This window comes from Chiloscyllium plagiosum, chromosome 31 (genome assembly GCF_004010195.1).
Source record: "Chiloscyllium plagiosum isolate BGI_BamShark_2017 chromosome 31, ASM401019v2, whole genome shotgun sequence".
NCBI classification, from domain to species: domain Eukaryota; kingdom Metazoa; phylum Chordata; class Chondrichthyes; order Orectolobiformes; family Hemiscylliidae; genus Chiloscyllium; species Chiloscyllium plagiosum.
In genome coordinates this window covers 44,828,423-44,846,485 of record NC_057740.1, presented here as the reverse complement: position 1 = coordinate 44,846,485, position 18,063 = coordinate 44,828,423, and the positions used below count along the sequence as shown (strand labels likewise).

The following is an 18,063-nucleotide window of genomic DNA, read 5'->3' as shown; positions in this document are numbered from 1 at the left end:
AGAAGGCAACATCGGATGTAATGGTGTTACAGTTAAAGAAAGGTAATTACAGGGCCATGAGAGAGGAACTGGAAACAGAGCCTAATGGGGAAGACAGTAGAGCAACAATGGCAGGAGTTTCTGGGTGTAATTGAGGACACAGTACAGAGGTTCATCCCAGAGAAAAGAAAGATTATCAGGGGGTGGGATTAAATAGCCATGGCTGACAAAGGAAGTCAGGAAATGTATCATAGAAAAAGAGAGAGCCTATAAAGTGGCCAAGAGCACTGGGAAATCAGAAGATTGGGAAGACTACAAAAACAAACGGTGGAAAACAAAAAAAGAAATAAGGAAGGAGAGGATCAAATGCTAGCCAGTAATATTAGAAATGATAGTAAAAGTTTCTTTCAATAAATAAAAAACAAATGAGAGGCAAAAGTAGAAATTGGGCAGCTCCAAATTCATGCAGGAAGGCTAGTAATGGGAGATAAGGAAACAGCTGAAGAACTTAATAAATACTGTGTGTCAGTCTTTACAGTGGAAAATATGAGTAATATACCAACAATTAAGGAGAGTCAAGGAGCAGAGTAAAGTATGTTCGTCATTACAAAAGAGAAAGTGCTGGAAAGGCTAAAAGGTCTAATACTTGATAAATTTCCTGGCCCTAATTGGCTACATCCTAGAGTTCTGAAGGAGGTGGCTGAAGAAATAACAGAGGCGTTGGTTGTAAACTTTCAAAAATCACTGGAGTCAGGCAAAGTCCTGGATGATTGGAAAATCGCTGTTGTAACCCCCTTGTTCAAGAAAGGATCAAGACAAAAGATGGAAAATTATAGGCTGATTAGCCTAACCTCAGTTGTACGTAAAATTCTAGAATCCATCGTTAAGGATAAGATTTCTAAATTCTTGGAAGTGCAGGGTCGGATTAGAACAAGTCAGCATGGATTTAGTAAGGGGAGGCCATACCTGACAAACCTATTAGAATTCTTTGAATAGGTAATAAGTAGGTTAGACCAGGGAAATCCAGTGGATGTTATCTACCTAGATTTCCAAAGGGCCTTTGATAAAGTGCCTCATAGGAGGCTGCTGAGTAAGGTGAGAGCCCATGGTGTTCATGGTGAGCTACTGGTATGGATGGAGGATTGGCTGTCTGACAGAAGGCAGAGAGTTGGGATAAAATGTTCTTTTTCAGAATGGCAGCTAGTGTCAAGTGGTGTCCCGCAGGGTTCAGAGTTGGGGCTGCAGCTGTTCATTTTATATATTAATGATCTAGATGAAGGGACTGGGGCATTCTAGCAAAGTTCGCCGACGATACGAAGTTAGGCAGACAGGCAGGTAGTACTGAGGAGGTGGGGAGGCTGCAGAAAGATTTAGACAGTTTAGAAGAGTGGCCCAGGAAATGGCTGATGAAATTCAACATGAACAAATGCGAGGTCCTGGACTTTTGAAATAAGAATGCATTAACCATTGTCTAAACGGTGACAAAATTCACAAAGCTAAAGTACAAAGGGATCTGGGAGTGCTAGTCCAGGATTCTCTAAAGGTTGACTTGTAGGTTGAGTCTGTGGTTAAGAAAGCAAGTGTGATGTTGTCATTTACCTTAAGAGGGTTGGAATATAAAAAGTGGGATGTGCTTCTGAGACTTTATAAAGTTCTGGTTAGGCCCCACTTAGAATACTGTGTTCAAAATTGGGCCCCACACCTCAGGAAGGATATACTGGCACTGGAGTAACATACAATGAGTGGCTGAGGATCCTGGGATTGTATTCATTACAGTTTAGAAGGTTTAGGGGAGATCTAATTGAAACTTACAGCATAAAGCATGATTCAGAAAGGGTGGATGCTGGGAATTTATTTCCGTTAGGCTGGGAGACTAGGACCCGTTGCCACAGCCTTAGAATTACAGGGGGTCAATTTAGAATGGAATTGAGGAGACATTTCTTCAGCCAGAGTGTGTTGGGCCTGTGAAACTCATTGCCAGGGAGCTCAGTGGAGGCTGGGATGTTAAATGTCTTCAAAGCAGAGATTGATAAATTCTTGATCTCGCAAGGAATTAAGGACTATGGGGAGAGTGCAGGTATGTGGAGTTAAAATGCCCATCAGCCATAATTAAATGGCAGACTGCACTCGATGGGTTGAATGGCCTTACTTCTACTCCTATGTCTTATGGCCTTGAGTACGATAAGAACAAGGAGTAGGAGTAGGCCATCTGGCCCCTTCAGCTTGCTCCACCGTTCAATAAGATCATGGCTGATTTCTCATGGCCTCTGGTCCACTTACCCACCCTCTCACCATAATCCTTAATTCCTTTACTGTTCAAAAATTTATCTTAGCTTTATAAACATTTACTGAGCAAGCCTCAACTACTTCAGTTGGAAGGGAGTTCCAGAGGTTCATAACCCTCTGGGTGAATAAATTCCTTCTCAATTCAGTTCTAAATCTGTTACCCCAAATTTTGAGGTTATGCGCTCTTGTCCTAGTTACACCTGCCAGTGGAAATCTCTTCTTCTATCCTGTCTATTCCCTTCATGATTTTATGTGGTTCTGGAAGATCAACCCTCATTCTTCTAAATTCCAATTAATATAATTGCAGTCTACTCAGTCTCTCCACGTAAGCTAATCCCCTCAACTCTGGAATCAACCTAGTGAACCTCCTCTGTAGCCTTTCTTGTGCCAGTATATCCTTTCTCAAGTAAGAAGACCAAAGCTGCATGCAGTACTCCATACGCTACAGGACTGTGAAAAGTGTGATATAGCTTGGGAGATTTTTTTCGACTGGCACAGAAAGACTAGGTTAAGTGGCCCCTTTCTGTGCTATAAATATTATATGATTCTAATTCATCTAACCTGTGGAAAGCTGTTCACTGTCTTACAAGACACAAACCAGGAGTATGATGGAATACTCTCCACATGTCTGGATGAGTTCAGCTAAAGAGAAGAACAATGTATAAAGTTCCTTCAGTGTAGTAAAAAAAAAGACAGTGAGCTATATAAGGAGATAATAGGGTGGGTGACCAAAGGTCTAGTCAAAGAGGTAGTCTGTAATGAATTTCTTAAAGTAGGAGACTGGTTTATGGAGGGAATTCCAGAGCTTTGGGTAAAGACATACAGACAAATGAGGAGGAAGAACCACACAACACCACAAGCCTGCTGTACTATTCAATAGGAGCATAGCTGATGTGATTACCTCATATTTCCCTCAGCTCCAATTATTTTTCATCTCCTTGTTTATGAATAATCCATCTCTGCCTTAAAATTATTCAAAGACTGCTTCCAACAGGCAGCTCAAAGCTCAGCTGCCAATAGTGCAGAAATTAAATACGAAAATGTGTAAGTGGTCATAATTGAAGGTGAGCAGACAAATATGAAGTTTGTAAGGAGGCAGTTGCAGAAATGTGGAGAGTCAAGCCCCAATCATAACACAGGTTCAACCCATGGAGGGCTTTGAACATAAGGATTACAATTTTAAAATGGAGAGATTCAAGACATTGCAAGGCCAGGAGGAATGGAGGTCAGCAAACACAGGATGACAAATAATTGGAACTTAGCTCAATATTAGATATGGCATGTAGTGTTTAAGGTGACCTGACGTCTATTAAGGGTGTAAGGCAGGCGTTCAGTCAGGAGGGCAGTAAAACAGTCAAACCTGGAGGGAGCAAAGGCATGAATAAGAGTTTGAGCAGATTAAATGATGGCAGGTGAAAATGGGTCTTGTTGATGGATAGGATATACATATTTTCTAATTAATGTTTAGAAATGTTATTCCACACCTCTGCCGCAGGAGGGACTTGAACCCAGGCCTCATTGTTCAGAGGTAGGGACACTACCATTGCACCACAAAAGCCCATATATTGATAGTATACAGGATTAGAAACTCAATTAAGAGCAAAAGGTTCTATGTAATCTTATTTAACCTCAGATAATAGTCAGAGAAGGAGATGGAGTGGATGGTGAGGGATTTCTGGTCCTTATAAAGAACAAAGTACAAAGTACAAAGAAAATTTACAGCCCAGGAACAGGTCCTTCGGCCCTCCAATCCAAATCCAATGTCTAAACCTGTCACCCAATTCTGAAGCATCTGTATCTCTGCTCCCCATCCACTCATGCATCTGTCCAGACGCACCTTAAATGAATCTACTGTGCCTGCCTCTAACACCTCTGCTGGCAACATATTCCAGACACCTATCACCCTCTGTGTAAAGTACTTTCCGTGTGTATCCCCCTTAAATTTTTCACCTCTCACCTTGAATGTGTTACCTCTCGTTTTTGAATCCCTCACCCTGGGAAAAAGCTTATCTCTATCCACCCTGCCTTCACCCTTCATGATTTTGTCGACCTCAAACAGGTTCCCCCCCTCAATCTCCTTTTTTCTAATGACAACATTCCTAACCTACACAATCACTTTTCATAGCTAGCACCTTCCATACCAGGCAACATCCTCATAAACCTTCTCTGCATCCTTTCCAAAGCGTCGGACATCCTTTTGGTAATGTGGCGACCAAACCTGTACACAGTGTTCTACATGCGGCTGAACCAAAGCCTTGTACAATTTTAACATGACCTGCCAGCTCTTATACTTAATACCCCATCCAATGAAGGCAAGCATACCATATGCCCTCTTGACCACTCTATTCACCTGTGCAGCCATCTTCAGGGTATAGTGGACGTTATGGTCAAAGGCTGTAATTTTTCTCCCTGAAAAGATGTCTAGCCTACATCACATTACCCTGGAAGGGAAGGATGTCTTAAGCTTTGAGCAACAGCTGTAAGTAATTCTATGTCTTAGACTTTAATTAAATATTTAATTAATTTACTATTTTTAGAGACAATATACACATATTTTGATAGTCTAAGACAGGAAAGAGGTAGTTACTTTCTGTATTAATGCACTATCTTTGAAATAAGCATCTTGTCCTATTAACAATCAAACTTCTCAGAACACAAATTAAATTGAGCTGCAAATCAACCATCAATTATATTAGAAGTACCTCAATTACACTATGATTGAATCATTAATTAATAAAAGTTGCAATTTATATTTTTAATAAATCTTTAAAACTTTAGCAAATAGAATTAAGGAGAATCCAAAGGGATTCTACAAATACATTAAGGACAAAAGAGTATCAAGGAAGAGAATAGGGCCCCTTAAATATCAACAATATCGTTTATGTGTGGGACCACAGGAGATAGATGAAGTGCTAACTGAGTACTTAGCGTCAGTATTTACTATGGAGAAGGATGTGGAAGCTAAAGAACGTGGAGAACTAAATAGTGATATCTTGGAAGGTGTCCACATTACAGAGGAGTACATGCTGGACATCTTAAAACTTATAACGGCAGATATAGCTACAGGTCTTGAGCAGGCGTATCCCAGAACTTTGTGGGAAGCTAGGGAAGTGATTGCTGAGCCCCTTGCTGAGATACTAGTATCATCAATAGTTATGGGTAAGGTGCCAGAAGATTAGAAGGTGGATAATTTGGTGTCATTTCTAAGAAAGGTGTTAAGGAAAAGCCAGGGAACTATAGACTGGTGAGCCTGATATCAGTGATGGGTAAGTTATTGGAGGGGATTCTGAGGGTCAGGATTTACATATATTTGGAAAGGTAAAGACTGATTAGGGATAGTTAACATGGCCTTGTGTATGGGAACTTGTGTCTCACTAACTTGTTTGAGTTTTCTTTGAAGAAGTGACAAAGAAGATTGATAAAGGCAGAGTGGTGGACATTGTCTATATGGTCTTCAGCAAGGCATTTGACAAGATTCCATATGGTAGACTGGTTAGCAAAGTTAAATCACATGAAATCCATGAAGAGCCAGCCATTTCGATACAAAATTGGCTTGAAGATAGGAGAAAGAGGGTGGTGGTGGAGGGCTGTTTTTCCAACTGGAGACCTGTGACCAGCGATGTGTCACAAAGATCGGTGTTGGGTCCACTACTTTTTGTCATTTGTATAAATTATTTGGATGTGAATATAGGAGGAATGGTTAGTAGGTTTGCAGATATCGGTGCAAAATAGGTGGTGTAGTGGATAGTGAAAGAGGCTGTCTCAGAATACAACATGACCTTGTTCAGATGAACCAATGAGTCACAGATGGAGTTTAATTTAGATAAATGTAAGGTATTGCGTTTTGGTAAGGCAAATCGGAGCAGGACCTATACACTGAATGGTAGGGTCTGGGGACTGTTGTTGAACAAAGAGACCTTGGGGTGCAGGTATACAGTTCCTTGAAAGTGGAGTTGCAGGTAGACAGTGTAGTGAAGGCAGCATTTGGTACGCTTGCCTTTATTGGACAGTGCACTGAGTACATGAGTTGAGATGTCACGTTTGGCTGTACAGGACATTGATTAGGCTACTTTTGGAATACTGCATTCAATTCTAGTCTCTTGGTATAGGAAGGATGTTATTAAATTTAAAAGGTTCAAAAGGATTTACATGGATATTGCTGGAGTTGGAGGGTTTGAGCTAAAGAGGTTTAATAGACTAGGGTGTCAGAGAATGAGGGATTACAGAGATCTATAAAATCATGAGGGGTAACAACATCGGCACAACATCGTGGGCCGAAGGGCCTGTTCTGTGCTGTATTGTTCTATGTTCTATGTAAGACTAGGTTGAATAGCCAAAGTCTTTCTCCCAAGGTAGAGTGGTCCAAAACTAGACGACATAGATTTAAAGTGAGGGAAAAGATTTAAAAGACCAAAGTTTGTAGAAGGTGGTGCATGTATGGTATGAGCTGTCAGACGGAGTGGTGGAGACTGATACAATTACCACATCTAAAATGCATCTGGATGGGTACTTGAATAAGAAGGGTTTAGAAGGATATGGATCGAATGCTAGCAAATGGGCCAATAGTAAATCAGGGCATCTGGTCAACATGGACCAAATGGTCGATGGATCAAAGAGTCTGTTTCCAAGCTACATAACTCTATGACTCTATAACTCAATTTCCAAATGTGCTGTAGGAATGGAAGATTCATCCAGAATCATATCAGCTAAAATTCTCACAGTGATAGAGTCAGAGTCATACAGCATGGAAACAGACCTTTCGGTCCAACTCATTCATTCTTACCAAGTTTCCCAAACTAAACTAATCTCATTTCCCACGCTTCGCACATATCCCTCTAAACCTTTCTTATTCAATGTGCCTATCCAAATATCTCTTAAATGTTCTAACTGTCCTGCATTTACCACTTCCTCTGGCAATTCATTCCATACATGCACCACCCTCTGTGTGAAAACACTGCCCTCAGAACCCTTATAAATCTTTCTCCTCTCACTTTAAAATTATGCCTCTAGTTTTGGACTCCCTTCGCCAAGGGAAAACATCTTTGCTATTCAACATGGCTATGCTCCTCATGATTTTATAAACCTCTATAAAGATCAGCCTTCAATCTCCTACATTACAGTGAAAAATTCAAACACAACTCAAAGTTACAAGTGCTGGACATGAACAAATCCTAAAACTAAATGAGAACCTCCCTACTTAAAAAAAAAAGTGTGTACTTTACAGGAATTCTAATAGATAAGGAATGATAGTCTAAGTGCTTCATTGTCTTTCCTTAGGGCAATTTACACCAAAAGGAAAGACCAACTCAGTTAACCATACCACATTACTAACAAACTGAGTTTCAACAAGTTTCAATTAAAACAGCATCAGTCTAAAAGGAATTATAAAATATGGGTTCCAAGCACCATGATTTTGAATACTCCAATATTATGAGGGAGGTTTAAGTGTGGTCTTGCCCCATGTTATATTGTAGATTGATCTAAAAGTGCTGAGTTAGTCAAGAACCTTTCTGTCTAGGTTTTAGCAGTTTTAGATAGATAATTAGGGATTTCTGTTAGATTGAAATTTGAAGTATTTTGTCTTGAGGAAGGAAGGTGATTCTGGTTTCCAGGAAGATAATCTAGATTTTGGATGTATTTTAAATCTGCCTCGAATTTATTTAAATCCATTCGCAGAATGTGGGTGTCACTGCCTGGGGCATAATTGCCCACAGGATATCTCAGAGTCAACCAGATTACTGTAGTCTGTAGACCAGAACAGGTAAGGACATTAGTGAACCAGTGTCAACCAATGACAGCAATGAAGTATACAATGCACAAATAAACTAAGGTTAATGTTTTAAAATTTCACCCTCAAAATAAAGGTCACTTTAGCGAAGATATAAAACATCTTCCAACACCATGCTACACTGGACAACATTTTAATAGTATATTCCTCGGACTATTCTAACAAGTAACATCAGCTGAAAATAATCACCTAAGTTTAGGAAAATCCTATAGTGTGTACTTACGTTATTCCCAAAAACGCTCTTTCCCAATGCATTTCGGTTAATTGTTCCATCTTTCAGTAAAATATCTGTAATGAGTGAGATCATGACAATAATGCGTATGAAGTAACTATAGAACTCCTGTTAATTTAGAAAAAAAAAACTTAGTAAGTGTAATTCTACTGAGTTACTGCATATTTATCAGAGGGTGGCCTGCTTGTGTAACTGCATGGGAATTAGGGGAGAAAGTGAGGTCAGCAGATGCTGGAGGTCAGAGCTGAAAATGTGTTGCTGGACCAGCGCAGCAGGTCAGGCAGCATCCAGGGAACAGGAGAATCGACGTTTTGGGCATAAGCCCTTCTTCCTGAAGAAGGGCTTATGCCTGAAATGTCGATTCTCCTGTTCCCTGGATGCTGCCTGACCTGCTGTGCTGTTCCAGCAACACATTTTCAGCATGGGAATTAGGGTCAACTTAAAGAATAGAATTATATAATGGTTATAAAAACTCATCTGGTTTACTAATGTCCTTCGGTGAATGAAATCTGCTATCTCGCACTAGACTGGACAACATTCAGACACTTAAGATTGATGAAGTTGATGTGCTTGAAATTTTGACAAACATTAAGATTGATAAGTCCCAGGGTCAGACCAGATTTATCCTAGGTTGCTCTGGGAAGTGAGAAAGGAGGTTGCTAAGCCACTGGCAAAGATCTTTGCTTCCTTACTCGCCACGGGAGTCGTACCGGACAATTGGAGGAAGGCGAATGTTGTTCCTCTTTTCAAGAAGGGTAATAGGGAAATCTCTGGCAACTACAGACCAGTCAGTTTTATATCTGTGGTCAGCAAGGTTTTGGAAAGAATTCTGAGGGATAGGATTTATGACTATTTGGAAAAGCATAACATGATTAAAGGCAGTCAGCATGGCTTTGTGAGGGGCAGGTCATGCCTCACAAATCTTATTGAGTTCTTTGAGGAGGTGGCGAGACAGGTCGATGAAGGTCGAGCAGTGGATGTGGTGTATGTGGATTTCAGCAAGGCATTTGATAAGGTTCCTCATAGTAGGCTCTTTCATTGAGTCAGGAGGTATGGGATACAGGGAGATTTGGCTGTCTGGATTCAGAATTGGTTGGCTGACAGAAAGCAAAGAGTGGTTGTAGATGGAAACTACTCTGCCTGGAGGTCACTGGTGAGTGGTCTCTGCTCTTTGTAGTTTTTATGAATGATTTGGATGAGGAAGTTGAGGGGTGGGTTAGTAAATTTGCCGATGACATAAGAGTTGAAGGTACCGTTGATAGTATTGTAGGCTGCAGTGCAACATAGACAGGATGCAGAACTGGGCTGGGAAATGGCAGATGGAGTTCAACCTGGATAAATGCGAAGTGATGCATTTTGGAAGGTCGAACTTGAATGCTGAATATAGGATTAAAGACAGGATTCTTGGCATTGTGGAGGGAAGAAGGATCTTGGTGTTCAAGTGCACAGACCCCTCAAAATTGCCATCCAAGTGTTGTTAAGAAAGCATATGGTGTTTTGGCTTTCATTAACAGGGGAATTGAGTTTAAGAGCCGCAAGGTTTTGCTGCAGCTCTACAAAACTCTGGTGAGACCACAATTGAAATACTGTGTTCTGGATTAGTGGTGCTGGAAGAGCACAGCAGTTCAGGCAGCATGCGAGGAGCAGTAAAATCGTCGTTTCGGGCAAAAGCCCTTCTGAAGGGTTTTTGCCCGAAACGTCGATGTTACTGCTCCTCGCATGCTGCCTGAACTGCTGTGCTCTTCCAGCACCACTAATCCAGAATCTGGTTTCCAGCATCTGCAGTCATTGTTTTTACCTAATTGAAATATTGTGTCCAGTTCTGGTCACCCTATTATAGGAAAGATCAGGAGGCTTTGGAGAGGGTGTAAAGAAGGTTTACCAGGATGTTGCCTGGACTGGAGGGCTTGTCTTACGAAGAGAGGTTGACTAAAGCTCGGACTTTTCTCTCCGGAGAGAAGGAGGAAGAGAGGTGAACTGATCGAGGTACACAAGGTAATGAGAGGCATGGATAGAGTTGATAGTCAGAGCATTTTCCCAGGGCAGAATTGACTGGCAGTAGGGGTCATAATTTTAAGATGTTAGGAGAAAGGTATAGAGGAGACGTCAGAGGTAAGTTCTTTATACAGAGAGTTTTGAATGTATGCAATGCGTTGCCAGTGGTGGTGGTGGAAGCAGAGTCATTAGGAACATTTAAGCGACTGCTGCACGTGGACAGCAGTGAATTGAGGGTGCGTAGGTTAAGTTATATTATTTTATATTAGGAATAATCCTCGGCACAACATCATGGGCCGAAGGGCCTGTTCTGTGCTGTACTTTTCTATGTTCAATGTTTTATGTTTTAAAAACAATGTGGTTAATGCCTAACTGCCCTCTGAAATGACCTAGCAAGTCTCTCAGTTGTATTAAATTGTTACAAAAGTCCAAAGGATGAAACAAATGGATCAAACAGCATTGACCTGAGCACTGGAAATGACAGCAATTAAAACAGCCCTTTCGACCTTGCAAAATCCTTCTTACCAATATCTAGGAGCTTGTGAGAGAGGTGTCCTACAGACTAGTCAAACCAAGGCCTGAACATTGTCGTCACCACAGAATCACACTTTACAGATAATATCCCAAACACTATCATCCCTGGGTATGTTCTGCTTCACTAGCAGGACAGAGCCTCCAGATGTGGTGGCACAGTGGCATACACCCAGGAAGGATTTGCCCTCAGAATCCTTAACATTGATTATCTACCCCATGGAATCTCATGGCATCCGGTCAAACAAGGGTAGGAAATTTCCTGCTTTCCCCCCATGACTGATGCAACAGTACTCTTCCATGTTGATTTGATTTATTGTAATCACATGTACCTAAGTACAGTGAAAAGCTTTTTTTTGCAAGCAGTACAGGCAGATCATAGCAAACAAGGACATACAGATCTTAGGATGTTTAGACAGAGCGAGGCGTACAAGGTTATGGCTGCACAAGAAGTATACAAAGCAAGGTCAATATTATTTGAAGGTAGAGTGATCCATTCAGCAGTCTAATAATGGCAGGGAAGAAGCTGTTCTTGAACCTGTTAGTGCATGAGAATAGGATCTGCTGTAGAGAGCTTGTAAAAAGTTGCCCATATCAGCGCAATCTTGAATCTATATTGAAGCACATCTGGAGGAAACACTGAGAATGGCAAGTTCACAGAATGTACTCTGAATGAGGGTCTCCAAAGCCAATTACCAAGACTGGTTCAGCAGCGCTACTACTTACCCAGTTGACAGAGTTCTAAAAGATACAGCTGTGATAAATGGTTAGAAACAAATCAGAGAGTGATTCATTTCAGCCTCCATCTGAGATCTTCAACCAATTTGTGTGGTTCACTGGCCTGCAAAGATCCAGTCTGTAGCAGAGAGCCCAAAGCAATGAACACAATTCTATCAACATTCACTATTATGCCTGCAATCAGCTAACACAGGAGAGAAATCTGAATTATTACAGTTCAGCCGAGATGATTCACTTATTTGCTGGACAAATTCATTGTGCCACAAGAAAGAAATTCATTGTTCCAGAAAGAACAGAAACAATAATAGGTTGCCAACCTTATAAGAGACTGCAATCCTGCCATATTGTGATGCTTGAATGAGGGTTGAGCTATGGAGTGAAACAAAGATAAATCAAGAAAAGGTAGATTTCTACTGATTTTAGTAACCTGGTGAAAATAATTCTCCATTATATTAGTACTGTTGCACAACAACCCTACATGAATGAGGTATAAGAAATGCAGTGCGCTGGAAAAACCCTGATTAAGGCAGCAGTTGTATGGAAAATGTGATGAGAAGGAAACATGCTACTGAATGATTAAACAACGCAGGTGCAGCACAGCCTCCATTAAACTAAAAAAAACATGGGCAGGTGAGGGATTAAGCAGGAGTATTTGCTAGGGTCAAGGCAGAAGAGCAAAATACTAATGTGGAAAATTAATGTCAGAAAATGGCAGGGAAAGACAGAAAAAGTGAACTTAAAAATATACCATCAGTCAAGACAAGAAGTTATAAAAATAAAGATCAAAGCTCTGAATCTGAATGCATGTAACATTCATAGCAAAGTTAATAATTTGATCACATAGACATTATGGAGACATGGCTGCAGGAAGATAAGGATCCGGTTCTGAATATTGGAGGGCTTATGACATTCAAGAAGAATAAGTTTCAGTCAGGCCTTCAACAAGGTCCAATGTGGAATTCTGAAAAAAGTCAAAGCAGAAGGTTGCCCAAGAAGGTTAGGCCACACTTAAGTACTGCGTTCAATTCTGGTTGCCACATTACAGGAAGGATGTGGGGGCCTGGGAGAGGATGCAGATGAGGTTTACCAGGATGCTGCCTGGATTAGAAGGTATGAATTGGAAATAGAAGCTAGAAATACTCAAGTTGTTTTGTCTGGAGTGGCAGAGGCTGAGGGGAGACTTGATAAAGTCTGTAAAATTAGAGACACATAGATAGGGTTGATGGTCAGAATCTTTTTCCCAGAGAAATGGCTAAAACTAGGGGGCATGCATTTAAGCTGGCGGGGGTGGTTGTGTGTGAAGTTCAAAGGAGATGTGTGATGTAAGATTTTGCACAGAGCGCGGTAGGAGTCTGGAATGCATTGTCAAGCGTGGTGGTGGAGGCACATAAGGTAGGGGTGTTTAAGAGACTTTTAGATAAGCACATGAAAATGCAAGGAATGGAGGTATATGGATTAAGGGCAGGCAGAAGGGATTAGTTCAACTTGGCATCATGTCAGGCACAATATCATGGGCCAAAGGGCCGTTCCTATGCTGTTGTACAGCTCTATGTTTTATGTTCATAAAGTAACTTGATAAATTGGATACAAAATTAGCTTAGTGGCTAGAGATAAAGGTAGGCAGTAGAAAGCTGAATGTGAGTTTGGAGATGTAGCACAGGGATCAATGCTGTGTCCCTTTTTTGTTTGTAATATACATAAATGATATAAATGAAAATATTTGAGGGGAGTGGATGGTTAGTAAACTTAAGGATGACATGAAGATTAGCTGTATGATTGACAGTGAGGAAGAAGGTCCTAGGTTATAGGAAGATATAAAGAGAATTGGTCAAATGGGCAGATCAGTGGCAGATGGAAATTAACACTGGTAAGTGTGAAGTGATGCACTTGGGATGAGGTAAGAAGACAAGGGGGTACTCAATGAATGGCAGTACACTAGGAAGCTCAGAGGAACAGAGGGATCTTGTAGTTCTTGCCCATAGATCTCTGAAGAAGCAGGGCAGCTTAATAGGATGGATAAGAAGAAACACAGATACTCGTCTTTATAAGGAAAGATACAGACTATGAAAACAGGGAGGTTATGTTGGAGCGGTACAGTACTTTGTTTAGGCTACAGATGGAGTACTGTGTGCAGATATGGTCACTGCAGTATAGAAAAAATATGATTGTATTGAATAGGGTCCAGGATGTTATCTACTTGGAGCATCTTAGCTTTGAAGAGAGGCTGCCAATGTTTGTGTTGTTTTCTTTGGAGCAGAGAAGGCTGAGGGGGAAACCATTGGAGTATAAGAGTAGGGAAGTCATATTGCTACTGTACAAGTGCAGGTGAGACCACATCTGGAAAACTGTGAGCAGTTTGGGTCCCCTTATCTAAGGAAAGATATAATTTCATTGGAAGCAGTTCAGAGAAGATTTACTAGGATGATCCCTGGTTTGGAAGGATTGTCTTATGAGCAAGGGCTAAACAGATTGGGCCACTTTGCTCAGGAAAACACAGGAAAGTGGATATGAGAAATGGCAGTTCAGCCATGATCCTACTGTCTGGTGGAGCAAGTTCAAGGGGCCAAATGACTACCACAGTTACTTTTTTTAATGGTCTTACAGTGATAGAGGTGTATAAGATTATGGTGGGTATGGACAGGGCTAATGTAAAGCAGTTAGTCCCCTTAGCTGAAGGGTCAATAACCAGGGGGTACACTTTTAAGGTGAAAGGCAGATGGTTGAGAGAGAATTTGAGGAAAATTATATCATCCATTCAGTGATACAAATCTAGAATGCACTGTCTGGGAGGGTAGTCGAGTGAGAAAACTCATAACCTTTAAAAATTACTTGAATTACCATTTAAAATGTAACATTCAAGGGTATAGACCAAGTGTTGGAAAGTGGCATCAATATAGATTTAGTGTATTTTTGGCAGAACAGACCTCATTGGCTAAAGACTCCTTCTGCACTGTCTGATTCTATGAAGAGGAAGCTAGACAAAGGCAAAAGAATATCAACTCCTAATCTAAAATGGTATTAGTGTAATAGGTTCAGGAGGTCAGGATGTAGAATCTATTTTGGTGGAGTTGAGTACAAACTCCCCAAACAATAACCTTAATGTAGGATGAATTAAAGAACAAGGAATATTTGGTCCTTATGACAGTGACAGCATTAATTATGTAATTTTAATCTACATATCAGATTGATAATAGCAGCCTTGAGGAGGAATTCATAGAATGCTTTCAAGAGCAGCACATTCAGGGACCACCAGGAGGGATTTCCAGGATTTTGACCCAGCTAGTGAAGGAACAGTGACATATTTCCAAGTCAGAATGGTAAGTGGCTTGGAGGGGAATCTGCAGGTAATGGTGGTCCCATATATCTGCTGTCCTTGTCCTTCTGGATGGAAATGGTGATGTGTTTGGAAAATGCTAAATATCTTTGGTGAATTTCTGCAGTGCATCTTCTAGACAGTATATACTGCTGCTACTTTGTGGTGGGGGAGTGAATGTCTGAGGATGTGGTGATGATCAAATTTGTCCTGGACACTGTCAGGCTTCTTGAATGTTGTTGGAGCTGCACCCATCCAGACAAGTGGGGAGCATTCTATCACATTCCTAACTTGTGCCTTGTAGATGGGGGACAGGCTTTGGAGTGTCAGGTGTTGAGTTACTTGCCACAGTACTCCTCGCCTCTGACCTGCTCATGGTAGTCATTGTGTTTATGTGATGAGTCCAGTTGAGTTTCTGGCCAATGGTAACCTCGAGGATATTGATAATAGAGAATTCAGTGATGGTAACACCACTGAATGTCAAAGGGATAGTAATTAGATTGTTTTTGGAGATGGTCATTGCCTGGTATTTGTGTGGTGCAAATGTTACTTGCTACTTGTCATCCCAAGCCTGGGATGCTGTCCAGATCTTGCTGCATTTGTACATAGACTGCTTCAGGAGTTGTGAATAGTGCGGAACATTGTTCACCAATGATTGTACATCCTCCACTTATGACTTTATTATGGAGGGAAGGTCACTGATGAATCAGCTGAAGATGATTGGACACAGGAAACTATGCTGAGGAACTCTTGCAGACAAGTATGTAGCTGAGATCACGGACCTCCATGACCATGACCATATTCCTATGTACCAGGTAAGATTCTAACCAGTAGAAATATCCATTGATTCCAGATTTACTAGGACTCCTTGATGCCACATTCGGTTGACTGCGGCCTTGATGTCAGGGGCTGTCACTCTCATGTCACCTATGGAATTCAGCTTTTTTTTGTCCATGTTTGAACCAAGGCTATAATGAGGCAGGAGCTGAGTGGCCCTGGCAGAACCCAAACTGGGCGTCACTGAGCAGGTGCTGCTTGATAGCACTATTGATGACACCGTCCATCATGTCCTGATGGGCCTCATTCTAGGATCTTAAAAGAGGTAGGAAATGATGTCATATTTGCATTACTATTAACATTCTAAAATTCTGATAGGTTTCATTCGATTAATAAGTAGAAATATAACCCCTCTGGTCAAGAAGGTAGAGAGGTTGAAAAAAAAAGGAAACTATAGGCCAATTAACTTGAAATCTGTCATTAGGAAACTTTTAAAATCTGTCATTATGAAGGTTATAACTGGGCACTTGGAATGAACCCAATGTAGTTGGGAAGAGTCAGCATAGTTTTGTGACAGGGAAATTCAGTGTATCTAATCTATTGGAATTTGTTGATCTAATGACATGCACTGTGGATAATGGAGTGCCTGGTGATGTGCTACTCTTGGATTTCCAGAAGGCACTGACAAGGTTCGACATTAAAAGTTATCAAGAAAAGTTGGAGCTCATAGATTAGGGGAACATATTAGCATGGACAGAAGATTGACTGGCTGCCAGAAAACAAAGTATACATAAAATCTTTTTCAGATTGGCAGAATGAGATGAGTGAAGTCCTGCTGGGGTCTGTGCTGTCCTTCAAATTATGTGAATGACTTTTGGGAGGGGATTGGAGGCTTAATGGCTAGATTTGCAGATGACACAAATATAGGAAAGTATGGTATGAAGCTGACATTACAAGCATGCAGACAGATAAATGAAATGAACAGTCACACTTGTGGGACATGGACAGTAATGAGAAAATGTGAAATTGTTAACTTTAGCAGGGAGAATAAAAAGCAGAGGGTTAGCACTCCTGGTGATATTTCATTATTTTAAATTTATTCTTTAATCAATTTTGAATTATGAGCTGGAAATGACTGGTGGCATTTGGGACAGCTTGTGTTAAAAGGAAAAGAAGAGACCTAATATGCTCTGTTTGTTGGAGAAGCCAGGCCTAGGGTCTAATTGCTGGCTGAGCCTTGGTTAAAAAGGTTTTAATATACACAGCAACTTCCAGGAAGATCACTGTGTTTAAACAGATAGCAGAAGTTGGCTATTAAAAAAAAACATTAATACCTGGAAACTCATTCCAGCAAGTCTGTAAGAGTCCCTACATTCAAGCAGAGGGCAGACAATGAATGGCAATGGAGGTCCCAGGAAGAGACGGTCAGTCCAGCAAGGCAAAATCAGATTTAAAGATTTTTTTTGAACTATGTTTTCTGAGTGAAGGTTTTAAGATGTACATGAGACAGCATGAACATTTGAAAACTCTCCACTAATTTGCTCCACCATCTTCCAGAAACCAAAAGAGTGAAAAGCTGAGTTAGAAGTTTTGCTGCCTTTGTCTGGATGAACTGGGATGATGACCCTGATCTCCATTTCAGAAAAGCAGTCAAGGAATCCACATTTTCGCCTGTGAAACAATATATAGTGAAAACCATTTGAGTAATCTGGCTAGTTTTGTTATTTTCTTTTATTTATTCCTTAACTCCTTATGTCTCTCTGCTTTTTCTGTGAATGGGTCTCAGTTTCTCTCTGCTAATGTTATTTTATATTTAATAAATTCTTCAGTCTTTTGTTTAAGACACAAAACTGGTGTCTGGAAATTAATTGCTTGCAAAGTCTGGGCTCAATTATTCAAAAGTCTGATTAGAAACCACTAGAGTGACTATTTGGCATCTTTGACAGTTTAATGTTACTGTGTTGCAAATATAGAGGTAGAAAGGCTGATTTTGTTTGCTTTTGTGTCTCCATGTCACATCAAGAGTATTATTAAAAAGAATGAGTGCAGAATTCCCAGGCGTAGCAAGGTCTTGGAATTCTAGTGTGTGAGTCATCAGGTTAGAATGCAGGTAAAGAACTGTAAGCAGGAATGGTAACGGGATGCTTATCTTTACTGCAAGAGGAATTGAATATAACAGCAAGGATACTATGCTTCAGTTTCCAGGACAATGATGAGATTACATCTTGATTCGTTGTACAGTTTAGCCTCCTTATTCAAGGGAGGATACAAATACACTGGAAGTGGTTCAGGAAAGGTTCACTAGAATGGTTTACTAGGTTTACAAGAATGATCCTGAGGATACAAACTCTGCAAGTACAAATTCACCCCACAAAGTGTATGTGTATGTGTGCATGTGGGTGTGCGCACGTGTGTGTGTGTGTG

At 40.7% G+C, this 18,063-nt stretch overlaps 1 protein-coding gene across 6 annotated transcripts in view; it reads right to left on the bottom strand.

Moving 5' to 3' along the window:
* The window catches only part of coasy (CoA synthase), a 126,489-nt gene that overhangs the window by 17,695 nt on the left and 90,731 nt on the right, over positions 1–18,063 (bottom strand). For 4 of the 6 annotated variants that reach the window (XM_043721572.1, XM_043721569.1, XM_043721570.1 and 1 more), the window contains exon 6: positions 8,277–8,341. The exons of 1 other annotated variant lie outside the window; for it this stretch is intronic. In XM_043721572.1, the coding sequence (XP_043577507.1) occupies positions 8,277–8,341 (65 nt within the window). Of the gene's footprint in view, positions 1–8,276; positions 8,342–16,101; positions 17,311–18,063 lie in introns of those variants that run through there. One more of the 6 variants, XM_043721574.1, reaches the window with a different exon arrangement.